The sequence below is a fragment of the Python bivittatus genome, unplaced genomic scaffold, assembly GCF_059951505.1.
Source record: "Python bivittatus isolate LINGU-HERP-01145 unplaced genomic scaffold, Pbiv_v1 ctg000980_np1212, whole genome shotgun sequence".
Taxonomy (NCBI): domain Eukaryota; kingdom Metazoa; phylum Chordata; class Lepidosauria; order Squamata; family Pythonidae; genus Python; species Python bivittatus.
Window position 1 is genome coordinate 58281122 of NW_028277125.1, and position 27591 is coordinate 58308712.

General features: G+C 37.0%; 1 protein-coding gene across 8 annotated transcripts in view; it reads left to right on the top strand.

Moving 5' to 3' along the window:
• Positions 1–27591, top strand: part of TACC2 (transforming acidic coiled-coil containing protein 2) — a 180241-nt gene that overhangs the window by 74008 nt on the left and 78642 nt on the right. For 6 of the 8 annotated variants that reach the window (XR_015794400.1, XM_088132061.1, XM_025167862.2 and 3 more), the window contains one exon: positions 12656–12796. The exons of the other annotated variants lie outside the window; for them this stretch is intronic. Coding sequence is in view for 5 of the 6 variants with exons in the window: in XM_088132061.1 (XP_087988187.1) it covers positions 12656–12796 (141 nt within the window). In the remaining variant the exon portion in view is untranslated. The remainder of the gene's footprint in view (positions 1–12655; positions 12797–27591) is intronic. 8 annotated transcript variants of the gene reach the window in all.

Sequence of the window (27591 nt, forward strand, 5' to 3'; positions counted from 1 at the left end):
TATGCACTTATCATTTTAGCCAGGTTTATGTTTTAATGCAAGCAGTTTTGCTCAGGTGCAGTGGTTACACTGACAATAGATTTGTGGAACTAAGAACTCCCAAGTGAGTGCTGGAAGGAGAGGAGAAATTGGGATGGGTCAATTCCCTACTTATCCTAATTAATCATTCACTAGTCTGAGCAATTCTGTATTTGCAGATGGATATTTTAAAAGCACTATTACCAGCTGGTAAGTGTGAGCAGTTATGTAATGCTTTTCTGACCTATTAAAAAATGGTAGAGCAGAAAGAATGGAAGAAGTTGATGACTTAAGAACCACCAATTTCATTCCACAAATGAATGAGATGAAATGCAGGGTATTCATTTGGGTATACAAATCAGTAGTTGCCACAGCTTTGCACACAGTACTAGACTAGGTAAACTGCATTTTCATGTGGAGTGAACTCAAAATGAAAGACATGCATTCACTGAACTTTTCGTACACTGACATTGTTTGTATAGGAAAGGGTAATTTCTAAAGTGAAAAATAAGCAGGAACTTCTGACAATAGAAAACAGGGAAGAAGATTACAGGTAGCCCTCAACATTTGTTTAGCAACCATTCAAAGTTAAGACAGCGCTGAAACAAGTGACTTATGACCAGTCCTCACACTTATGACAGTTGCAGCATCCATGCTGTCACATGATCATGATTCAAGCGCTTAGCAACTGTCACACATTTACAATGGTTGCAGCATCCTGCGGTCAAATGATTGTCATTTGTGACCTTCCCAACTGGCTTCCGACAAGGAAAGTCATTGGAGAAGCCAGCAGGGAAGGTCGCAAGTTAGGTCACATGATGCCTCACTTAATGACCGGGGCGAAAAAGGTAGATAAATTGGGTGCGGTCATGTGATGCCTCACTTAATGACTGCACTGCTTAACGACAAATTTTCTGGTCCCAATTGTCATAGGTTAAGGACTATCTGTATGGGGGGGAAGTATTTAGACATATTAGCAAATATTTTTCCTGGAATAATGATCTCATTTTTATTTTCATCATCCATATGTCATTGTTTAAGCTCATTATCTTGTACTGTCACATTGCTCTGTGGTTTCTTCCCCCCCAATGATAAAGAATTATCCAGAAGCTGTTCTGTAAGATTATGTTAAACCTTCCCATTTTATCTACCATACTTTCTTAGTGTTCTTTCCATTGGCTTTTCCTTACTGTGTTCTCTGATTGTACACCAAAGCTATCAGAAGATGCTTCAGCAATTTCTGATGTGTAGCTGCCTTGACAATGAATTCCAGCCCATTTGCCCTAACACTATTAGTCTTTTTTATGGTTGTGTTTTACTGCTTGTCCATAAAAGCTGGCCTGCAGTTCTGATATCTACTGGGTATGTATCAGAGTTAAAAAAAGTCATGTTTTGCTAAATGTCTGCCAGATGGAAATGTGTAACAGGAGCTCAGATTCTGTCCTTCCATCTGTCCAGTGAAGATATAAACTATTTTGTTCCTAAAGGGCAAATCTCTGAAACTTATTATACCATTTCCCAGCCCCAGTGATAACATACCATTTAGCACAGTGGGGCAGGCAGAGGAGGTTCTGCATGGTAAATGGCAAAATCTCATTCCATTTTCTAGAAGAAATTGAGCTATTAATCAGAATGTCATAAGGCCCTGAGCGCCACTGAAATGCATACTATAATTTAAAATCTCAGAATCATATATTCCTAATATGTTTGTATGTAAAAGTACTCGTTTAAAAAAGAGTAGATATAGAAATACTGGATTAAATTGAGATGGGTGTAGCACCTTTTTCCAGGCCCTGGAGAGACTCTCTTAATATGATTGTTTCCTCCATTCAAAAAGCCCTCTTTTTGTAATTTTATTAAAGAAACCAGAGCAATATTCTGAATTTTGAATCTACTAGAGACCATATGAAAACTTTCTGAAATGAACATAGAATCTTTCTTTAAAAGATTCTGATGAGTGCTTTTCCAAGGGAGTATGACATTGAACATATATCTGAATCCAAAGCTTAAATGTTGTTTGTTTGTTTTTTATAACTTACAGTAGCTGAATAGAATGGGAACTATCTCGGGAGCAAAGCTCAGGGTAAGGGGGAAGTTGGTTTCTCCTGGCTGTTTTTTCCCAAGTAATTCAACCCCCCCACCCCGCCAATCTTTGGTGGCAAGTAGAAGCAATTGACTTTAAGATAAATATTGGGTACGCTGATTTGGGCTACTAATTGCTCACAACTTTCACCTAAGAATGTGATAATCTGCCAGACCTTTTGCAGCTATCTCAAATGTAAGTGAATCTTTTCCAAACATTGTTCCTACAAAGTTCTCTTTAGCAAGATTTATTAAGATTAAAAGAGCAATGTACAGAGTTCCAGCAAGTGAACTACTTTCAATTTAAAATCAATATATCTCAGAGAAAGTCTTTTTCTCACAGTCTTATGGCGCATCAGAGGAGGCCTCTTTCTTCATTGATAATGGGGAAGTCTGTAGCTGGATGCTTGTATAATAGTCCCCTCAGTATTTATCCATCTAAGAACCTACCCTTACATAACCCCTGTTTCGATTGCCATGCCTGCTGGTCCATTTGAATTTGGCAAAAAATTGGGGAAAAGTTAATCTCAGTAGGTAGCAGCACCTGCCAGCATTGTCTGGGCTTGGAAGCTTGATTAGTCCTTGGATAGGCGATTACCAAGGCGTACTAAGTCTGTAGCCTAGAGTGGGAAGTCAAACATCTCAGAAGAAGACAGTGACAAACTACTTCCTGAACACTGCTAAGAAAGTTGCAAAAATGTGTTTATAAATTCACCAGGAGCTGCAGACAACTCAAGAACATCTTTATTTAAATAGCTCAACATTCCTATAATAAGTATTTCCATAATGAGAAACTTTGTTGTGTTGGGACTGCTTCCCTGCTACTATCAGTTTTAGCAGTGACTTCTGAGAGCGCTGTTGGAAAGCCTTTCCTGCAGACCACAATTAAGCTCCCTCAAGTGCCCTCCTGAGGATGGCATAAGATTGGGCTCTTGGCAGATGGCCCAGCATCAACAGCTAGAGTCCACTAGCATTAATGCTGTTTACTACAGCACCTTTTCTGCATGCCCAAAAGTAGGCTGTAGGTCAGGAATGTACAGGATTACCCATGTTTATTCTGTTATTTTATCAAGAATGTCCATATAAACAAAATTGTATTTATCCTCAAATGAATAGGATGAGCTTCAAAGTAACAGCAATTAACTCCATATCTGTCCTGATGCTATAATGAATTAAGTGAGCTTGAAATGATGCACATCCAAAGTATTTCTCTTTTTCTCCAGATGGGCTAACTGTTTCTGGTTTTTTGTTTTTTTCTGTAAGCAGAACATAGAAGCAGTGAAAACATGGGTTAGAAAATGTCAATTGTGTATTTCACAACTGAGTAATATACATGCCATTAAAAGCCCCCCCCCCTTTTTTTTAGGATTTAATTTAACATTTTCCTTTCCTTTCAGTACAAGTATAGAACTTACAGAGCAGCTGTTCTCAAATACTATAATAGGAAGTAAGCCTATTACACTGTTTTTTTGTGTTAATAAAGATTAGAAAACATATGTGCTTCAAGGCAGTGAAAAATAAATGTACATTTGAGCTTCTTTTTAATCTCACAAATAGCTGGGCCTTATTGCTAGTGCAGTGGTTAATCTTATTGATGTTGGCATTTCTTTTCCCTTGGAAAGAGCTAAACCTAGCACTTGCTCACTACGTGCAGCTTGTGAATGAGCAAGAAAAGATCTCATTTAATTGTTCGTTCCTACAACTTTTAGCAAATCTGCACGTATCCACTGAGACATATGCTCCAGTAATTCTTGGTCCTGTTTGTCATCTGGAATTCACCACCAACATGTGCCTAACATGCTTATATTAATTACTTATTTTGTAATTACTGACTAGATTTTATGTACACCACATAATGTATTGACAAATAGACAATCATGAAAGCAAAAAATTAAAAATCCGCAGATAGTTGTGGTGATTTGTCTTTTGTATAAATAAGATTATATTCCCCTGCATTCAGGCTGCCAGGATGGTTTACAGAAAGATTCAGATAACTGCAGGACTTATGCAGAATGGGTGAACATAGAAAAAATAAAAGGCTACAGGATTGTAAAGGCGGCATTCCATTATTGATACAATTAAAGTTATACTGTATATAAGTACTTGGGGAATTATACATAATTTGTGTGTTTCGCTGAAAGTGTAATAAAAAAGGTGGCAGTAGAACATCTCTGGGGACTGAAGCCCATCTTTTGGGAAGATCCTTTCTCTGTGAGCGGTCCCCCCTCCTTTCAGAGTCACCTGCAGGAAGCTTTCTATTGAAGAGCTTATTGCATGGACAGACAAACCTTTCATGCCCAGATATAAAGACTGCAAATGATGTGACTAGAAAATATCAGTTTTCAGGCTAGAGACAACTCTTATAAAAACATAGCCCAGCTGCCTCTCAAGGCCATCAAGAACCCAGCCAAGTGCCCGCTGGCTTGAAAAGGTGAGAGCCAGAAGTTTAAATGTTGGCTACAGCTATACAAGGCTCTGAATTCCTTACTCTGCTATGAAGAATCAGCTATTGGGACAGTGCTTTGCAATAAAAAATTAATCTAGTTGAGTCATGTCTGAGAATCTTCTGCTAAGGCTAGTAAAGTCCTGAGCAGGGGATTTAGGGCTTGGTGTGCTGAGATTTACAGCTGAGCCCTGGTAGGAAAGCTGACAGCAAAGACTCAGGTGGCCAAATTGACACCAAGAAGCCATATGCCCATATTATCCCCCTTAAAAGCCTGTGTGGTATAGTAATTAAAGTGTTGGATTATGACTGGGGAGACCCAGGTTGAAATCCATCTTCAAATCATCTTTGTGTAAACCATGCAAACTTACTTGGTTACTTCAGACCAATCGTTCTCGGCTCAGTCTCTGGGGGGGAAATGGTGTATATCATCTTTGGCTTCTGGAGAAAAGATTTGTGTGTGTGTGTGTGTGTGTGTTTTTGTGCTTTCGAGTCAGCCTTGATTCCTGGCAACTGCTGGACAAGCCCATGCAGTTTTTTTGGCAAGATTTTGCCATTGCCTCCTTCCTAGGGCTGAGAGAGAGGGACTGGCTCAAAGTCCTCCCATGGTTTTATGCCTAAGGCAGGACTGGAACTCACAGCCTCCCAGTTTCTAGTCTGGAACCTTAACCATTACACCAAACTGCCTCTTGGGTTAATGAATGAATTAATAAATAAATAGTAAATAAAACTTTTTTTACTCTCTACCTCTCTTTCACTCATACACACCAATTCCTTTCTGGAAACCCACTGCAGACCAGATGATCAGGCAGTGGACTAGCTGGCAGGACCAAGTTACTTGGTATCCCGCCATCAATAATAGCAGGAAGCAAATGATCCCTTTGCTTATTCCACTGCTCCTCAGCTGGCTAAGAAGACCAAAAGTCAAGATTCCTTAGAGTTCCAGGAGTTGCCGTTCTTGTACCTGCAGGTCTTGAGTTGCAGTTGTGGTACTGTATGTTCATGGCTGCCTTAATAGAAAAGAAATAGGCAAACAGTGTTTCCAACATAATTTTTTAAAGCATGATTTTGAAAATAATTGATTGTAACGGTGATAGGGATTTAAGTCACTTTTCAGGTGTCTGCAATACCATGCTTATGTTAGCCTTATGTTAGCCATATTTTGGTAATCCATAGAATAAATGTAGGTAGGCAAGTAATTCAGGAGATACTTGGTTTTGAAAAAGAAATGTTGCTTCCCTTCTTTTAGAATTGCCATTCTGCGCTATGCTAGATCATATTTCTCTAATGACTTTGAACTGTAGGCACTGGGGAGAGAAATGTCAGACCTGAAAAAATGAAAAGGAATATCCAGACAATAAAGGGTGTCATTTTAGCATCCAGTTAGTTATTGCTTTGGCATGCTCTGTTTTGAATATGAGACCAACTGTTCAGAATTAGTTGCCATGCCTTTTTATAGACTTGCCTCTTGTTTTAGGACATTTAGGCAGGTGACAGGTAAAATGAATATGGCCAGCACTTACTTTAAATCAGTTCATTAACTTTTTAACATGCAGTTTAATTATGTGTTACTGCAGTGTAAGGTGATCATTTTTTCCTTCCAAATGCTGTTAACTGATGGCCTAATACAGCCTTGTCCACCCTGGTGTTCTCCAGATGGTTGAATTTCAGTCTCTCCAAGAGAGAGGAACCATTCCAGCTCTTTGGGAAGCACCAGGTTAAGAAGGATGGCTTAAAGTTGCTTGCATATTTCTCTGAACCTGACATATTTTGATCAGCTTCATTGAGAAGCTGCACTCCAGTATTAACCTCCATGAAATAAGCCCCACTAACATCAGTGGAACTACATGGGTGACCATAGTAAGGAGCAGAAGGGATGGTCTCTCTGCCCATTTGTCTCCACCTGATCTGGAACCACCCAGGGTGACTCAAGTATTATTTTTAATTTATTTCAGCATATGCAAAATTGTATTTTTTTTTCTTAGAATAAATCTTGGTGATGGCATTTTCCCACAGGATACATTGAAATGCTTTATATGGTGAAATGTTGAAAAACACTGATATTTTCAAGACACTTCTGCAAGTAGGACTCGAGAAATTAATTCATTTAATTTGTAATATTATTTTTCCTATAAGCATCCTGCTTAAGTATTGTCTGAGAGTACATTCATGATATTATAACCAGATGTTGAAGCACTTTTGCTGTTATGAATGCTTTCAAACAGATCTCATTTTGTGGAAGGGACTTGAAGAACGTGCAGGCTTGTAGAACAATTTGTATAGCACTGAATCAAAAAGAAAAGTGTAGATCCACTAATGTTGTGTATAGTTTGCTTGGTTTGCTGCAATCAGACCAGCAAAGAAGATGCTACCGTGAAGACTAACAGCTAGCGATTGTGCAGTCATAGAAGCAGGGTGGGGTTTTAGCTTAGAATTCTTTAGCTTCATGCAAGAGCCAAAAATGTTTTAAAAAACAGTTAGGGAGAAGGAGGGAGGGGGAGGGAGGGAGGAAGGAAGGAAGGAAGGAAGGAAGGAAGGAAGGAAGGAAGGAAGGAAGGAAGGAAGGAAGGAAGGAAAGAAAGAAAGAAAGAAAGAGAGAAAGAGAGAAAGAGAGAGAGAGAGAGAGAGAGAGAGAGAGAGAAGGAAGGAGAGAGAGAAAGAAAAAGAAAGAGAGAAAGAGAGAAAGAGAGAAAGAAAGAAAGAGAGAAAGAGAGAAAGAAAGAAAGAAAGAAAGAAAGAAAGAGAGAAAGAGAGAAAGAGAGAAAGAAAGAAAGAAAGAGAAAGAAAGAAAGAAAGAAAGAAAGAAAGAAAGAAAGGGCTTGATGTCAGCTAGCCAGTTGTTGGGGGGGCCAAGTCAGATTTAGCTGCCTCCTTTCTGTATTTCGGTACCAAACAGCTGGTTGGCAGATGTCCAACTTCATATACATGATATGTGTAGAATCCATGCTATGCTGAATAAGGTATTTAAGTATCTTACCCAGGTTCTTGCCTGTTCTTACATTCTATCTATGTCTGTCTGTCTATCATGCATATATATGTATGGTTTATCTTATTTTCTTCTTTAATATATTGGAAATGAATATCATGTGGCTTTCATGACATTGTTCCATAATCTTAATGATTTACATGTTACTGACAAAAAAAAAATCCATTGCAATAAATTTATTAATTTTACGTTTTGCCAAATAGCCTTAACCATTTTCCACACAGACTTGAATGTCTATCTGTATTTTTGGAAATGATGATACATTTATTTTGGAAAAGAAAACAAATAAGAATATCAGCTTGAAATCTTATTTATAAGGATTCTGATGTGGGTTTCATGCTTGGTTTTCTGATGCTGGTTTTTTTTGTTTTTTGTTTTTTGTTTTTTTTTTGGTTCTCTGGGAATGTTTTTCCCTACATTTAATTTTAGACCATTTATTTTGCCTGAGGTTACTATTGCACAGTCTGCATATGGTGTTTACATTATATTACATGTTATTACCATATAAGTCAATGGAAAATTTGGCCAAGAGGGGCAGAGAACTCAAGGGAAGCCAAATGGTAATGGAAATAATTTTATAATTGTTACAGATGACCATATGCATTATTGGTCCTGATTTCAGAAATAGCTTCTAAGTCTTGGCATGGAACTATAGAAAGTCCTGGGAACAAATGCTCTTGTGACTACATAAGTTCAGCAAATGTCAGACAGAAAAAGAAGAATTTGAGATCACTAAGCGACAACTGGACTGTTGTTTTAGTTTGTTGAATGGGATCCAAATATTTTTTCTCTAGGTAGGTTTCTATTTCAGAGGCTGTGGCCTTGTAAGAAAAAAATAATGGTTTCTCTTAGTATATTTAACTTTTGGAAATTTATAACTCATTGATTCCCCCTCCTTTTTATATAAGAAGGATGAATGAAAACTGCCATTTTTTATTTAAGCTAGCCACTGTTTACTGGTGTGTTTACTGGTGTGTTTACTGGTGTGTTTACTGGTGTGTTCAGTACTGGTGTGTACTGGGAGCTCTGTTTAGTTTAAATTCTAACTGATGAAAAATTAAGGCTCACAAACTTTGGTTTGATATTGAATTAATCAGAATACCCAGAGTTTGGATGGAATAGAACTGTGGCTAATTTACTTTTGAAAGAAGGAAGCAAAAGTAGGGAACGCAGAAAAGGGAATATGCGAGCCTGAGGTTTGTTACACCTTGTTCCATAGCACAGTACCAGTATGTCCTTAAGTGACTCCAGAACATAATATGTTTTTTAAACATATAGGTCTGGTTTATGCATTGAGCTAAGCCAAAATGTTTGTTTGGCTTTGGGTTGAAGTTTTATCTCTTTTCCTTCATTTTAGCTTAGTTTAGCATGTTATATGAATCCAACCAACTGTGGCTAATTCAGTAGAGTAGGACTAAGTCACAGGACTTTTTATCTGATTATTTCATGTTAAATATTTTATCATTGTGGAAAGCAATCTAAATGTTCTCAGGGCAGATAGAACTTAAATAGTGAGCAGATGTCCCCAGTTGCAAAGTTCTGAAGAGAATGACCCAATTTCTTCTGATTCTAAAATATAGGAGAAAAATACCTCAGATATAACCCTGGGGCAGACATATAAATAGAGTTTGATTTCTGTGATTTTTTAGGAAGCCAGTCTTCTTGCATGTGTAGGACTTCTATATTGCTGCAATAACACAACTTACCTTGTGTGGTCTCTGTGAGCTTCCATTGTAAATAAGTCTCTGAGTATACAGTTTTTGTTGTTGTTCAGTTGTTAAGTCATGTCCAACTCTTCGTGACCCCATGAAGCATATCGCACCAGGCCTTCCTGTCCTTCACTGCCTCCCTGAGTTTGCTCAGTTTTATGCTCATTGCTTCAGTGATGCTATCTAACCATCTCATCCTCTGCCGTCCTCTTCTCCTTTTGCCTTCAATCTTTCCCAGCATCAGGGTCTTTTCCAAAGAGTCCTCTCTTCGCATTAGGTGACCAAAGTATCTGAGCTTGAGCTTCATTATCAATCCTTCCAATGAGCAATCAGGGTTGATTTCCTTTAAGATTGACTGGTTTGACCTCCTAGCAGTCCAGGGGACTCTTAAGAGTCTTCTCCAGCACCACAGTTCAAAGGCATCAATTCTTTGGCGCTCAGCCTTCTTTATGGTCTAGCTCTCACAGGCATTTTTAAACAGTATACAGTTTAATCTCAGATTAAGTATATTGAGACTAAATATTAGTAAATGATTGCTAGTTTGTTCTTGGAATTGTTTAGGACAGTGTTTCTCAACCGTGGCAACTTTGAGATGTGTGGACTTCAAGGCTGGCTGGGAGATTCTGGGAGTTGAAGTCCATGCATCTTAAAGTTGCCAAGGTTGAGAAACATTGGTTTAGAGAATTTGCATAGACATAGGTGGTATAAGACCATTGAATTGGTTGAGGAAAAAAAATTCACGGTTTTTATTCATAGGTTGAACCAATTTATAATGCACTATGTACCATTATAGTGCTCTGAATCACTAGAAGTGCTCCTTATAACTGCTGTGGAGAATATCGGAAGCCACTTCTTCATATCTTCTGTCTTTTCTATTTTTCTTCACCTTTTTTTCTTTTCTTACACTTTTTGCTTTCTCTTTGCTTTCTTTTTTTTCTTTTTTCTTCCTTCCTCTATATTAGTTTGTATTAGTTTTTATCTTTTTTTAAAAAAGTTTCAATAAAAATCATCTTTAAAAAAGTGAATCACTAGAAGTGCTATGCATATTATGAACTGCAAGTTTATTCCAGAACATATATTATGTATGCTGACAAACCAAGTTCTACAAAGAATTAAAGAAATGTATTCTCATGACCTCTTTTATTCCTTTAAATTCCTAACTGATTTGTAATTACAAGTAGGCAGTTTGCACAGACAAACATATTCTTCCAGGAAACTCCATAGTCTTTAAGTTATCACAGTCATTTTTTACTGTTACAGACTAGCAGATCTTGCCCGTGTTAATATTATATTAATTAGCATTGCATATTTCCACTCAAGAGTGCTTGTTTTAACCACAGTGGGCAATTATGAATGATGATTTGTGTGTTCATTCATCCCACCCACTGTTCAGCTTTTTGTAAGCACCCAGTGGTCAATGTATTATCCAGGTGTTATTTCATCTCTGATCAATAGAGGGCAGTCCTATAACAAATCATAAACATCTTTTTGGCCACCTGTATTCATTTACCTGCTCAATGATTATTGTATAGCTATTTTCATATTTTCAAAACTATATGCTGAATATACAACCTTGGTTACAGATATTGATTAATGTAGTACTCTTCACCAATATACTGTAATATGAAAATTCTAATTTCCTAAACACATCATTGAAATCAAGCAATTTAAGCTAACGTTTTCAGATATCAGTGTCTTCATATAGTCTTTTTTATAACATTTCTACTAATTCAGTGTTTTGGGTGGAAAAAGAGTTGTCTCTGTTTGGGCTGCTGATAGTCTCTAACCTTTGCAAGGGTGGAAAGCTCATCAAATGATTGGCCTGGGACATTTTACATTCTAATGTCTGCTGAAGGATATTTCTGGCAGTCACTATCCAAAATGAGTTGTCTTAAGATGATCAGTATTATTGCTTCTATAAATGTATAGAACTAATTAAAATTCTTCGTATATTGAAAAGTTGAGGACAGTTCTGGCAACTAGAGTTCTGATGGGGGGGGGGGACATGCTAAACCCAAGCTAGAGTCCACTTTAAGATCTATTGTGGAAGCTGGCAATCTTTTCAGGCTTTGTGCACACCCAGCCAAAGAAATCTTCAGAATTCCTGGGGAGGTGGGGGGTTGGGGAGGGAAAAGTTCTAAAAATTCAAGCCCCACATAAGTGCATTACACAGTTTCTGCCTGCTGTAGTCCTTGTTCTTCTCAAAATTAAGTGTGCCCACCCCCCAGTCATCAAAAGGTTGACCAGCCCACGTTTTTACATGTGTGTGAACCCAGTCCTGGTCTGGACGATGGCAGATAAACTGGCACTTAATGCATGGAAAAAGTAAGTGTTATTCGTCCAGAGTCCTTTAATTTAGGTTGTGGTAACCCCTAAATGATGAAACACTTCCACAGAAGAATGAAATATGCAGTTTGGGAGTGATTCTGAATGCTGTGTTGCTTTTGCACGTTCAGTTGGTGTTGGGACTGCACTTTATAACCTTTGTCTGACTCAAGTACAACCTTATCTGGTGAAGATTAGACGAGGTTTCACTAATGGTTCATTACTGATATGCTGATTGGAATGCTGCAAAGTTTTCTGTATAACTTTAAATGATCTCTTGGATACTCTGATTGATACAATATGCAGCCACCAGATGTCTAAGGTAAGAGTGATCAGAACAGCTTAGGTATTACTGTACCTCTCTTTTGGTCATCAGTTTCTTTCTAAGCTCAGCTTAAAAGTGCTGGTACTAGCCTTTAAATGACCAGGGAAAGCCATATCTAATAGTTAACTTTGTTCATGTGATTCTGCCCAGGGTTGAAGATCACTTTCAGAGAATCTGTTTTCTTATAGATCCATAATGGGTATTGGTTTGACAGAGCCCTTAAAGTCCCTTTCTTGGTGAGGTTCAGCAAAGCCCTACCTTCTTGCCTTTAAACATCTTTTGAAAATGTATTGGCATAAGCTTTTTGTGTTGGATTTCTACTATTTCAAAATTTTGCTATTTTTACATGTCTTAGTAATACTGAATATTTGTGTGTGTGTGTGTGTTGCTAATTATGAACATTAATGTGCATGTGTATTTTATAATTATGCTTTATTGTAAATTGACTTAATTTACTCAACAATGAAATAGAACTTTAGAGTGCAATTGTCATCCTCATCATCCAAATGAAAATTGTCATTAAAGGGTTGGATTACTAGTTTGGTTTTTAAAAATGAACTCATACATTGAGCTCTTCTGAAATTTCTGAGTCAAGTCTACATCTGTTTAACTTCAACTGGGCTGTAGGAGCCTAGATTTCCCACTATGAGCCAAGCATGAGATAAATGTGCAGTTAATCTAGTTTCTGAATACAGTTTAAAACATATGTGCACTTCTTGTGCTTTACTACTATTAGTATTTTATAACAGTTGCCAATTATTTTGTAGCACTTCCCAGCTTTGTGATAGCCAGCAGATTGATAGCACCATTACATCTCTTCCTGACTTTGGATCATCAACTCCTGAATTCGCTAGTGAGATAAAGCAATCTATCCAAGAGAGTAGAAAACCCATCCTTGAAACCAAGAGGTATGTCAATTCCATTGGACAGAGGGAAATTCTAACTCCATGTGAATCTTTTTTAGGATATCAGTATTTTATAAGCCATATATTGCACAGTACTGTATATGGCACAGAAACAACATGTTTTAATTAGTGTAATTAGTACACTAACCAACTTATGCTACAAATTAACCAACCAACTGGCTGAAATTGAAGGTAGCGTTTTGATGGTTTCACAAATAGACGGCTTTCCTTTTCCTGCCAAACCTGACGGGAAAAATGGTTTCCTTCCTGTAGGAGTTCAGAGCAAGCAGATGGTTTGCATTTTGTTATAAAATCATTCTGGATTTCCTTTTAGCAGGCGAACATATATCATGCTGTTGGAGAAAGTTGTGTTATTAAAAAGTGCAGAATTGTAGGAAGTGAAAACTGTTGTCTTTCAGTAAGTCTTCAGGTGAAAGGTGTCATTAAATTGGAGGCATCTTTTGGGGTAGGTGGAGAGGCATGATGTATGAGGCTTGAGATTTTGATGTTTTTATGGTTTTCTTATATTGTAAACTGCTTAGAATCTATTGAGTAGATGGCAGACAAATTTATGAAGTAAGTAAATGTGGTAAGTAAAATAAAAACAAGATATAAAATAAACAGAAGTGTAACTACATCTAGTTTACATGAAGACATTCACTATATATCTCCATACTTCTCTGTCCTTGAAACCATCCTTTCTTGTACCCCATCCAAACACAAATTAATGCTTTGCCTTTTGTTCTTAAATTCTCATCTCTCTTTTTGAGGATCTTAACCATTATATCAAACCATGATGTCCTCAATTTTTTCTTTCAGTTTCCACACTATCAAGTCTTCTTTCATATATAGTACAGTGGTACCTCGGTTCACGAACTTAATTCGTTCCGTGACACTGGTCGCGACCCGAATTGGTCGCGACCCGAATCAAATTTCCCCATAAGGTTCAATGTAAATACGGTTGATCCATTCTGACCCCTCCGAATTTGGTCGCGACCCGATTTTTGGTCGCATCCCGAATCAAATTTCCCCATAAGGTTCAATGTAATTACGGTTAATCCGTTCTGAACCATTTTTTTTTTTTTAAACCGCAAAAATATGACACAAAGTACAGTATGAAGAGAGAGAACGCTAACCTTGCTCGACGCGACTTCTGGCGTGGAGGACAGGAAGGCGGGTGGGGAGGCAGTTATTGCTTGGAGGGAGAGTCCCCCTCCCTACAGGAAGCCGCGACCACGTGTCACGGGAGGGAAAATGGCCGCGGATCCTGTTCGTCACCCGATCCAGCGTTCGCGAACGGAGGCAAAATTTTGTGAACGGAGTTGTTCGTGACCCGAATTGGTCATGAACAGAAGCGTTCGTGAACCGAGGTACCACTGTATTTGTTTTGTGAGTTGATCCTTATTCATTTTTGCTAAATTACAAAAACATATCAAAATAGTTCATACCTCTTTCATTCACTTTTTATTCAATTATTATTTTATATTTTGCTCATTTTTTAATCACTCTTGACTGACTTTCATTTACCACAACATCTTCATTACTACTAGCATTTTCAGCCTTATCATTTTTCAACATTTTCACAATTTTTGTAAATTTATTTTCTTCATTTCTTTGTCTTGGACATTGACATCTATAGGCATTAATTTTAGTTCCAATTTTTGTTATATCACTGTCATTTCTATACAAAATCTCTAATTATTCATTCCAGCATTCCCTTACTGCAGTTCCGCCCTAAATTATTTCAGCAGTATTATTTTAATTCTGTTTAACCTGCTGGAGGCTGCTTGTTTAGCCCTTTTTACCTACTTCCAAAACAGTTTTTATTTCCAGTTTATAAAAGGTCCATAAGACCCAAAATGCACAATCAAGGGATGTTTTAATGGTCTTAGGTAATCCAAATTGTTTTTTCAGATATTTTAGAAAACTGATTAGCAATAAGTTGGTATAAAATGATGCTTGTTTGCCCATGAACTCCTGAAAAAATTATTTGCCAAAATCTTAAGAACTGGGTTATTCTATAAAATCAGATTCTCATGACAATTTAGGTAAAATTTAATTTTTTCCCCAACATATTCCAAATCCATCTGACTATCCTTTAAAATTTTTCTCAGTATCTTGTTTGTTTATAGGGATTAACATATGAATCTTCCAAGAATATGCATTAACCTTGAAGCAACATTTATTTTAACATTTATTCTCCATTAAGATCTTGAGGATTTGCAGTTAACGTTTTCTGCCTAAACACAGTAAATACTATCTTTCATCCCCATTTTGGGATGCAGTTCTCTTATATCCATTCTTTTTTGTCATTCACAGGCTCTTTTATTCTATCATTCCACCCAGGAATACTTCCCATTAGCATAACCTACACACTTTTGTGGCACTCTGTAACATAATTTTTTTACTCTGTTCCAAGCAGTTTTCACATAATCTTTCTATATTTTTATTTATCTTTGAGGGAGAGGATTGTATCTTCTAATATTGTTTCATATAGGATGCATATGCTCTTCCTGTGATCATTCTACATCCACTCTTTTTGCTTTCACTTCTTTCCTTTTCTTCCACGTCTGTTTTTCCCATGATCCACTCTTGATGCTACTAAATAATATCTGTCTCACATTCAGAACCTCTAATATTCTCAATAATTTTCTAAACATTTCATTACAAACAATAAAGTAAAAAATGCTTACAGAGACATGAACAGACTTATGCTTAAGCCATGTATTTGAAACAAACTTCTAAGTAAACATTCACCAATCTTGGGTCTCTGAAGGGCCTAATCACTTTTTCTGTACTCTCTCATCTCATTTCCACCTAGTCATCTATTCATGTCAGCTAAAAGAATAACAACTTCTTCCAGATTGCATTCATTCCAAATATTGCACACATTTTCCCAAAACGCATCCTAGTTCTTTCATTAGCACCATCTGCTGGAGAGTAACATATAGCTATGACTAACCTATGAAGTAAGAATGCATTCGTGAGCACCCACAACAATTACCAATTCATACTTTCTGATAGACATTTTAGTCTTTTCATTCAGTATTAAACTTCCATGCATGTACTCACCAAGTTCACTCGACAAGATCAGACCATGTTCATTCAGATGGATTCCATTCTTTTCCCTTTCTCTCAGTTTCACAAATGCATACCATATCTATTTTTAAAAACATCATTTCATTCATTAATTCATGCTCTTTACCATATACTCCTCTTAGACATATTCTTCCATATGCCATTGACATCAACAAATGACATGTGAACACTAACCTTGCACTGGCCATTGTGGCTTTAGTTAATCAAGGTTTCACATAATGCTTTTTAGTGAGATAAAAAGCAGATTAGATTACCAGCTGTTCCCACATGCAGCATGCCCTGTAAAGATAAAAATATAATACTAGTCAGTTTGGGCATATTTCGGCAGTATGCCACAAGTGCACCCTAAACCCAGTTTTACACTGTTCTGTTCCAACTAGGCTCTCTATTCTGAAGTCTGCTTTTCAAGGCAACATACTACTGCCTACATCCCACAGCTGGGAGATACCTGTAGTATAATGACACATTCAGGATACTATTTCCTTTTAACAATAAGCAAAAGACAGTTTAAGATCATAGGGCATAGTTCATACGTAGTCTGTACATTACAAACATTATTTGTGATTTGAACTTAACTAGTATTATTTTTTGGTATTGATTTCATAATACTGGATTGCTATAATGGACAATGTATTATTTACCAACATTCTGAGACAGAAAATAAATAAACTAAGGTTTCTTTTTAATAAGAAAATATGTCCTTTTAATATATTCAGAAAAATACTACAGTACGTACGATATTTGTGCTAATATGCAGCTCTATATATTAAAAGCAATAACATGGCAAACCAATACTTGGGAATTTGGTCACAACATAATAGACAATTTTAAGAAAAAGATTTTGCCCTCTTTTGGAAGTTCTTGAATTGGGGACAAAGGCATACAAATATTCCCCAAAATCTGAAAGCGTGTTAATGCTTTTTCACAGGACTGTAGATTTTGCCATACTGAAATCTGAGTTCACCTCAGAGGACTTCCACCCCCATCAAATCTCTTAGCAAAAACAGATTGAAGAACAGATACGACCAGCATATATGAGATCTTTGTATTGTAGCTCATTAGATATAGAAATGATCATTCAGTTCATTTGAACGAAAGTCTTGACCGCATTTCTGTAATTATTAAATCCTGCTAAGAATCATGATCTGTTGAAATATTGTCTAATTTGCAATCAGATGGCTATGCTTTTCTTTGAATGTAACCTTCCCTTCCCCTCCCCAGCGATTAAGCCGGCTGAAATGAGACACATGCTTACATAGATATCAGGTGCAAAAAAAACCATTGGTTTTCATGCGGATGAGCAGCTGATGTATGTGGCTTTATATATTCATATCCTTGTTCATGGAAAGGTCATGCTATGGAATTGAGCCAATTGAGCCAAACCTTCCCTGGGGACCATGTTTTCTTCCACCCCATTGTTCAAGTCAGCAGCTTGTGGCAACTGTCCTGTGTGTTACCTGAGTTCAGAAGAAATGCATCCATTTAACATGCATGAATTAGCAGAAGAGGAAATTGCAGGATGTGGTGCGTTGTCTTTTCTTCCGCCTCAGCAAATAAAAGCAGAGGGTGAGGACGGTGGCTGTCTAAGGACTACTTACATGAAGCAGGCTATATGAAACATGCATAGAACTATCCCTGCAAATGTATTGCAGCAAAACCAGAATATCAGCAGTTTCTTCTTGGCATTAGGCCTAATGTTGCACATGAGCAGGAAAGTCCAGCATCACAGGAACGCTGTTCATTGATTGCTAGTGTAGCTTTCTAATGAGAATTGATCAGAGAACCCATAAACTCAGTGGTAATATTCTGTCGCCCTCTTTGTTTGTTTTTCTGGGAATATTGTTCAGCATTATTTTTTCTTTATGATCCAAAGCATTCAAGCTAGAAGGAGAAACTGGCAGAATTAAATGTTGTTCATATTTTTGTAAATAGTACCAACCTTAGGTTTAAAGAAATTCTCTGTATTGGCTCATTGTGTTATGAAATACTGTATTTTAAAATCACGTTTTGCTGCTCCTACCTGTATCTGCACATTCTAAAAAAGACAGATCTGTAGGAGAATACTGGGAATAGGAAAAAAAAATTCTTTCAAGGCTGCAAGCTTGTAGGAATAATAATAATAAAACTCAGAAGAGTTTGTTTCAGAGTATAAACCATACTTACAGAGTATAAAAGTGCAGGATTGGTGACAACAGCATTAGGAATGAAAATGCTTATTCAAAGAAATAAGAAAAGTTTTTAGAAGAGCTTTGCAACCTGATTTGCAACCTAGATTTGTTGGGATTTTATCTCCCAGAATATAGTCTCATTAAATCTGAAGGATAAAAGGTTGGGGAAGGCTGGATTAGGCAAACATGAATGAACAACAAATGAGAAAGATAAATAATAAATACTTTAAGTGTGTTGTTGGATATATTTAAGGATTCAAAGGATTTGATTGAAATAATGCAAGGCATCATTCTAATTTTTCCCCATTTTATTCAGATGCATAAAATAGCAAAAGCACTTTCATTTCCAGCTAAATCTTGCAAGTATCGTTTATAGCTTCTGATTGCTCTGCATATTCTTCCTCCCTTGCTGATAAGACAGGGCTTCAAGAGTACAAGTGAGCATTTTTTTCTGAACTCTCAGCTTTCATCCCCAGTCAACTTTAAAAATGAATGTGTGCAATTATACAACCTTGGCATATGTGAATTCAACCTCTACCTACTTTTCCTAGTTCCACAGTTAAGGAAGGGCTTATAGATATTAGTGGTAAGATTTCCTCTTTCTCTGGTTCAGTCAGATGAATTGGCAGCTGGCTTTGATCTAGTTGATGAGACCCTTTGACAAGTAAAACGTTCGATCTTCTCTCTTCAGTCATCCAGCTCTACCAAGGCTTGTCTGAAATAAGTAAATTAGGTCCCACATTGGTCCTCTTCATCTACAGTACCTTCCCTCAGCTACTGCCCTCAAACACTTCACTGACTTTGGACTTCTCACAAAATAGCAAGCCATTAGAAGCGATAGATAGATAGTTTATTGATCGATTGGTCTTATGACCATATTAAAAAAAATAAAGGTAAAATACAAGGTCTGTTTCCAAGATAAAATAGGTAAAAGAAAATACAGTAATAAACTACATATGTGCCAAATACAAAGAATCAACATTCAGATAAATACATTGCCTTTACATGATACCCCAATCTGTTCAATATAGAAGATTCTTAGCTGAATTGCCTTATCTATAAACTTAGCAGTTCTGCTCACAATGTATACATTAGAGCCCAGGAGGAAATAGGACAATCTGCGATTCAGGTCCCAGTGATCTGTTCTTTCAAGTGGGGATTTTAAATATCTAAGCCTAAAAGGGGCATAAATTTGACAATCAAATAAAACATGAGCAATATCTTTGATGGCTGGGGCATCACTTATACACATCCTCTCATGATATGGCAAGTGATGGAGCCTTTAGCAGTGTAAACAGTGCATAATCCACTTTAGGATCATTAGCCACCCTTTTTTTTAAAATTAAAATCAGAAGTCCATCTTCAACAGCTACTAGAGCTGTTTAAGTCCATGTTATTTATTTTAGCTGCCAGTCATCACCTCCATTTCCAAGCTTCTTCCTCCAAGATTTCTCCTGGGTGTTTCCAAGACCCCCTCCTTTGCCATCTCATATCTGTCACTCTTGTCACCTTTCTCCAATGAGAATTATTTCCCATCAGAATCTAAACTAATATCTACACTCAGTGATTTACCAGCAAAGCAAGTACAAACTGTTTTTTTGGGTGTTTGCATAGACACATAGATTTGTGAAGAGATATTTAAAGAGCATCTGGACTTTAAAAATGTGACTCAGATAAGGCAGAGTCAAAGCTTGGAGAAATAAATAAGTAACTATTTAAAACATCATGAGATGCTAAAGAAAAACAATGGAGACAGAAGTGAAATATGCACTGAAAATGGTAAGCTGCACCTAATCCTTTAAGGCCAGGGTGCCTTTTAATAATCTTATCAAGAGAGACCCATCATTTTTATGTTGTTATATTTTAAGAGTGGAACAAGATGAGAAATAAGATCACCCAACAGTAAGAAATATTGCAAATGGAGACTATGTATTTTTCAAGCTCATGAAATCCCCTGTGGCATTTTTTACACTCTTTGCTACTTTCAGTTGATGACAAGAAAAGGCTTGCGCTAAAAGAGGTTTAACCTTCATTTCTTGGCAAGCAAGACAGTTTTTCAGCCTGTTTAAGCACCTTGTCTCACAGATTTGCCTGCATCAACCTGCATAAATGCATGGAGGACTAGGTTATTCCTACAGTTTCTGTACAAGGGATCTAGTGCTAGCTGTATTAATATGTATTGAATTGCCACCACTAGGCCTCTGGTTCTTTTACTCTCTGTGAAATATGTGTGTTACAAAACAAGCTCATCTAGGTTTCAGTGGGAAGAAAAACCTTTTATCAGGGGAAGTGCACCACTGAATGAACAAAGTTATGTTTCATATTCCTCCTTGAGCTAAACTGTTAGCAAGAATAACAAAATTCTAAGAAAATAGGCAAGAACTTCAATATTCCTAATGGGGCTTTTCTGTAGGGCAAAAGTATCCAATAACACTTGTTCTTGTACATTCCCAGGTATAGCAGATACATTATTATTTAATGATTCTTTGCCATTATGATCAAACTTGTCCTGCAAAATGTTCTACAGTTTCAAGAAAAATTTGAACATGTGCCAAATAAGCAATATAAATCACATACCAACTATATGTTCCACATTTAGAGCTAGGAATGCTTACTGTGTGAAAAGGATAACCTTTTCTAAACCATTTTACATTCTACAAAGAAGATCCTTATTACAATTCATTTAACATTTTAAATAATGAACTTTAAAGGTAGATTGGAAGAAGCAGTTCCATCCCAGGTTTGTATGGTGATAAATATGACACTGCTTTATATCTATTCAGGATAAAGTTTTTGAATTTAAATTGCTGTTAATGGCTTTCTTCAACCTGGAAACCCTTCAGATATGTGGACTTTAACCCCTAGAATTCCCCAGCCAGCATTGCAATTGTTGGGAACTCTGGGAGTTGATACACACTCTAGGGATGCCCAGGTTAAGGAAAACTGAAATATAAAATACCGATCAGGGACAGGTTGGATTGAGTAGACAATTCTTAATCCTGCCTGAAGGCTTGATTCACTTGTATGTAGATTCCACCCCATAAGTACAGAATTGCATTGATTGAAGAATTAAACCCCAGCTTTATCTTTTACTACAGTATAAATAACTCTTACTGGCTTTGTGAGAGCTGTGTTTTGCTTGTTCTTATGTGCCCTTGGGTTCTAACAACCAAAGTTGATTCAAAGAATATGGTAAAAGGAATTGTAAGAAGGCGATTCATCTATTGTAAATGTATCCTCAATGAGATACTATCCAGTGGCAAGAAGCCTGGATCAAACCTGATCAAACCTGAGCCCTTCTTTAATTGGTATTTCAGAAGACTGAACTTTGTGATGTGAATTGCAAAGTTGTGATAGATAACTATGGCGTGGTTTGCATATTGTGCTAAGCTATTATGAGATTTACTTTTTTCTGATTTAATGTGATGTGTGAATCCACCCATGGTTACTTAGTGTTAAATGAAGCCATTGTGTCTTGTTCAATAAACTAAGGTTGAAAAATCCAGCTTTAGCATTTTGTGTGATGTGTATTTAATCCATCCAGTAAACAAGAAGTAATACTAAATTGTATGGGCTGGATGATATTATTATTATTATTATTATTATTATTATTATTATTATTATTATTATTATTATTTCCTGCCTTTTTATCCAGTTTAACAAAATGTAGCAGTAATGGGGCATGGTTATGTGATTTTATGTGCATCACTGCACACAGAATGTGAAATAAGAATTGTATACTGTTCCTCAAAAAGAATCGTAGAGTCAGTTCAGAAATGGATGATACTAACTAATATATCATTGTTCTAATTACTCACATAGAATCCTGCCCTATGAAGAGTGTCATCTCAGAATTAAAAGTTGTACTACAGATAGATGTTGCTTTGTTTGTTCCAGTATAATAATTGTTTTCTTAAGGGTATGTGCAAACCTGCAACTAACCATTAACTTAAAGATGACTCTAGAACCTACATACTTAAGCACAGATAATGCATACTTCTTTCTCATTATAGATGCAGATAGTGTTAGGCACAAGATAGGTGATGTATCCTATCTATGTAAATACCATGAAATAAAAAGCCATGTCCTTCAGTGGAAATCATCTCATTTTGTACAGATAGTCTTGCTTATCAATAAATAAGCAGTCGTGTTAACTATAAGTTCCAAACTGTACATTTGTGTCCCAAACAAGGAAATAGCTTTTCTTGGAAAAAAGATGTTCCACAGGAAATGCCAACTATCTTAGCAGTTGATACTACAGACTTTACAGAAGAATGGATTTTAATTGTCAACTTTTCTAAAAAAAAAAAAAAAAAAAATTGGGCTAATATCTGTCAAATCACAATTTTTAAGGAACTGAACTATCATGCCCTTTTAAAATATTGGGCCTCTGAGAATTAAGAAAAGCCTCCAGCAGCTAGCATGTTCTGACTGGGTGAGATGGGATGTTTCTGAAGGGCATCGGGTTAGGGAAGGCTAGTCTGTATTATATTCAATAACTCTTTTTGGGAAGTTGCTTAAGTTTAATTCCTGGTTCGCCTTTTCCTTTCTCCCTGCCTCCCATTGTCCTATGCATAATGCATAACATAGAAAGAAAATAAAACCTCACGAGATATTTTGAACATAGACATACTTTAACATCAAAGTGAAAGGAATAATTAACTTAAGCTAGTGAGGTAGAGATGGTACCTAAACCACATATAGCTACAGTAACCCATTATTGACTTTTTCTTATATTTTATCTTAAATCCTACTGCTAGACTCAAGCCACAGGGAGCTCCTATGGCTTTTTGCCTGGTTTTGGTTGGTGGTTTTTTTTTTGTTTTGTTTTTGCTTGGATTGTGCAGTTATAGTATTTTGTACATGGCTCTGTTTGTAATTTTCGTGTCTGTTCTTTTTGCACTAAAATCCATTTTAAAAGGTAAGATAGAATTGTTGTACCCTGTCTTTTGATTAGTTGCTCTAGCGATCCCCCATTTGGAGGAATCATAAATCATGTATTTTAACGTCAGTATTGATCATAACTATGGAAAGGAAAGGTTGGTTTTTAGTACTTGTCTATAAGTCCCATTCTGTTGATCTCACTAATATAGTCCTTTTTAATCTGAAGGTATCCTTTCTTTTTTTTTTTTAACAGGGATGGGATGGTTTTGTTTTAAAACATATAGGACTGCCACTGTTTTATCTAATTTTGTCTTGAGAGGTACATGATCACTGTGTTCAAATATTTAAAACTTTGCAACAAAGAAAATAGACACCCATTGTTGTTTGGCATTAAAGATAAAAAGGTGTAAACTACAGGAAGAGAGTTTATCATTAAATATTAATAGTGTCCAAACCATTGATCATGGTTGGATAACAAAAAACGTTGCCTAGTGAGTTATCCTGGGAATTTGGAAAGGATTGTTGATAGTTAGAAAGAGATGTAGTCTCTGACTGAACCAGTGAAGAAATAAATGATTGGAATCAACTTTTAGCTATCAGTTAAATGTGAATACAGAAAATGAGAGCTGTGGCCTGTTTGCACATAGTTGATCAGAGAACTGGTGAGATGTGTTAGTCACTTTATAAGTATGTTGTCTTTTATATTTATAAAACAAAGTTATCTTAAGGAAGTAAACAGAACAGGCAACTGGATTTTAAATGCAAAATGTTTTATACCAAGAAGTATTGAACATCAAGGTAGATGAGAACCTGATTTCCTTGTTACTACTTGTATCCGAGCAATGCTCAGTTTCTCTAGTTCCTGATCTAAATTTAACACATTGCAAGCACAAATAAAATAGAGATGAAATAGGAATATTTTATGGACAATACCTTCTGATATCATGTGATGTCAAGTATAAAGGTGAGTATTTGACAGTGAAATATGTCTATATTGAATCTGCTAAATTTGTATGGGTTTTGAAGCAACTGGTAATGCTTTACAATTAGTTTCTCAACTAACATAATTTGCAATAGAAAAAAAAATCTGATTTGACATTCGGCAACCCTTTTGCACATAAGATTTAGTTTATTGTCCACAAATTGAGAAACTTCTTTGGTGAAACAGAAGTAGATGGTCAGTTGCATGTTCTAAGAGGACTTTGACAAGACGTCATTCATTTTCTTAGCAATTTATGGATTTATGTTCAAGTCCTGAGGAGACCATTAATATAGTCTGATTCCTGTGCCAATTCTGTTAAAGTCTTTGATCATACAGTACAGGATATTACACTTGTCTGCCATGAAATAAGAAACATAACTCAAAGCTGAACAGTCTTTCCTGAAACAAAACTTTATTAATTTAAATATTTCAGCTGCTAACCCATACTATTTAAACAAAAACTGCTTTTATGGGTATATTTGCTATGTGACACTGGCCCATTGCCTTAAACCATAAAAAGATGAACAATCCTGTCTAAATAGCTACGAACAGTTCTTTTTATGTACTTTTAGTTGGTATGTGCTTATATCTAAACACAGTATAAGACCTGTTTTTCCCCACAACAGTAACCTTGTGAGGTAGGTTGGGCTGAGAGAGAGAAAGACTCATCCAAAGTCACCCAGCCAGCTAATATGCTTAAGGGAGGATTAGAACCTGGGTCTCCCCAGTCCTAGTCCAACTTCCTAACCACCACATCATACTGGTTCTCAAATCACATATTGGATAATATTTCTTAACACTTTGTTAGTCATACTTTTATCTATTTGGTTAAAAGATTAATCTTTCTAAAAAGATGTACTTAGATTTTTTACAATACATAGTCAGTTTTTAATTAAGATCAGATGTAGCTAGATATAAATGTTTCATTAGACTAATTACTTAAGTCCTTATAACTGTGTTTTAATTTCTACAATGATTGTTGCTTACAAGATGAGACATGACATGAGGATTATTGCTGGAAAAGCCTTAGATGATAGAGTGACTATTTTTTGTGCTAGGCACTAGCTGTCTCAAACTGTCTGGTTCCACTATCATCAGTGGACCACCCCAATCCTCCAGACTTAATTTAATTTATTCTGTTTAAGTGCCGCCCATCTCCAGATGACTCTGGGTGGCTCACAATGTAACAACAATAAAATATAGTATAAATTATCAGAGCCAAAATAAATAAAGAACAAAAAAAATAAGAGCAAAAAGAATAATAAAAAAAGAATAAGAACAATATGGTTGTCTGGCAACAACACACAAAACACATTGCACAAGGGCTCCATCCATCCATCCTAGCCCAAGGCCTAGGAGAATAGTCAGGTCTTTAAGGTCTTCCAGAATGCCATCAGGGTAGAAAGCACCTTCATTCCAGAGGGTAGGTGCTGCAATAGAAAAGGCACATGTCTTGGGTTCCAAAAGATGACACTGTCTAATTGAAGGGACCCAGAATACACCAACCCTGTCAGCTCATATTGGGCAGGCAGATACCACAGGATATAGGCAGTCCCTTAAATAACCAGGCCATATGCCATATAGGGCTTTATAGGTCATAATCATACCCAGAAGCAAATTAGCAACCAGTACAGCTCAGTGTCACACACTGCTGCATTTGGACAAGTTAGTTTTCAAGTGATCTTCAAGGGCAATCCCCTATAGAGTGCATTGCAGTAGTTGAGCCCGTGAGGTGAATAAAGCATGAATGACTGTCTGAAGGGCCTCCCAATCCAGGAAAGGGCCCAACTGGTGCACCAGATGAAGCTGTACAAAGCCCTCTTGGCCACAGCTGCCACCTGCTCAATAAACAGGAGTTGTAAGTTGAGACCCTCAGAGGCAATTCCTCCCATCCAGGCCCAGACAGACTTCAGGACCTGGGACAGACCTTCCAACAGCTTCACTTGGCTGGTGTGGGATCAAAAGATATGAATCCCAAACCAGCAGATGACCTCACCCAGCAGTGTCATGTAGATGTTGAATAGATATGTTAACATCACATGGTGGACATTATTTGTGTAGCTGCTGTAAAACCGATACTGGCAGATTTGCTTACACTAATGCTGCAAAATGAAGAAATTATACCAACAGTCATAGAAAACCCCCAAAATACAAATGTTTAAAAATATATTTTTAAACATAAAATGTAACCAGGTCTTGTGATTTGGGAATCTTTGAAATGTATTTTCTCATGCAAATAGCAAAATCTCATGAGACTTCAGCTCTCTATCACCAGCCAGATCCAAGTTTCTAACAACTTGCTTTCCATTTTCAGTTTGAGAGAACTGGATGGCTAACAAATGACTGAGCTCTGATTTCCTTCTGCCCTGCCCTGTCCTTTCTGTTTTCTTTCCCAAGAATCCTAGAAAAGCAACAGAGGAAAGTGGGGTAACTGAAAGCAGAACTTCTACTTTTAAGTTTTTAAAAAGCATTGTTTTGACAATTGGAAAGGATATGAAGCCCTCGCTGATACCAATGGTTCTATTGTGCAAACAGGAACTACTGTATGTAACTAACTCCTCCTTTGGGCTGAGAAAGCTAAAACAGCCTTGATAGCAGATGGTGGTGGGTGGGAATAACTGTCCTCAGGAATTCCTCCTAGATCCCCTGACCATGACCTACATTGTAGAATAGGGCTGTGTGTGCTGCACAGTGTACCTAATCTTTGGTACCTGGAAGTATCAGAAAATCAGTTGCATTTATAGAGCCTTTAGCCAAATCCACCTGGCAATATTTTCTATTCCCAGCTGCAAAGCCAGTTCCATAACATAGTATAGTTCATACATATTTTGATGTGGTTGGTGGGTCTGTGATTTGTAACAAAGATATTCATTTATACAGAGGAACAATAACCAAAGAATCTCATTCTCCAGGAAGAGAAGCTATTTTCTTAATGACCCCAACCATCACTGCCTCCTGACTGTCCAGCTAATGCACTAATTAGTACATTAGCTGAATTTACCCCCAGATGTCCTTTCCACTGCCTTTCTCCATCCTGCTTTGTCCTGTCATCTTGCCTTTAAGTATGTTTAATAATATATCGATATCCAGCAGTTCCCTGTTGCCTTGTTTATCTTAGCTCTTCGTGAAATTCCCCCTACTTTCCCAGTGGAAGATTCCATTTCTGTGAGAGGAATGAGGTCTTTTGTTTGAAGAAAAGGGAGGGAAGGGAAATGTAGATTTTTTAAAAAATCCTTTACTTTAGTCTGCATTGTTTGCTGCTGTAAAGTATATGCGGTGCTTGCCCGCAAAATAAAGAGCACATGCAAGATGTGGTATGCAAATCTATTTGCATTTCAAATCAGCTGAGTCAACACAATGTAATGTTCCTGCCTGGAGGTTCTTAGGGATCCACAGTAGCTGACAATGTGTGCTTAAAGGGAGGGTCTTAATTTTTCTTTTCGTTTTTTCCCTCCCCCAAAGCCACTTGGAATAGCCAATAGACCTTGCAAGGCACTTACCCAGGACTTAGCTTCAATTCTCCAGGCTCTTACGTAGCCTGACACAATAGCGACAATAGCCGGGGCATTTTATTTATTTGAAATCAATTTTCATTTGAGTGAAGGGAAGAAAGGGGGGGGGGAGCGGAGAGGTTGAGAAAGGAACCTGGCAACAGTTCAGAGGAG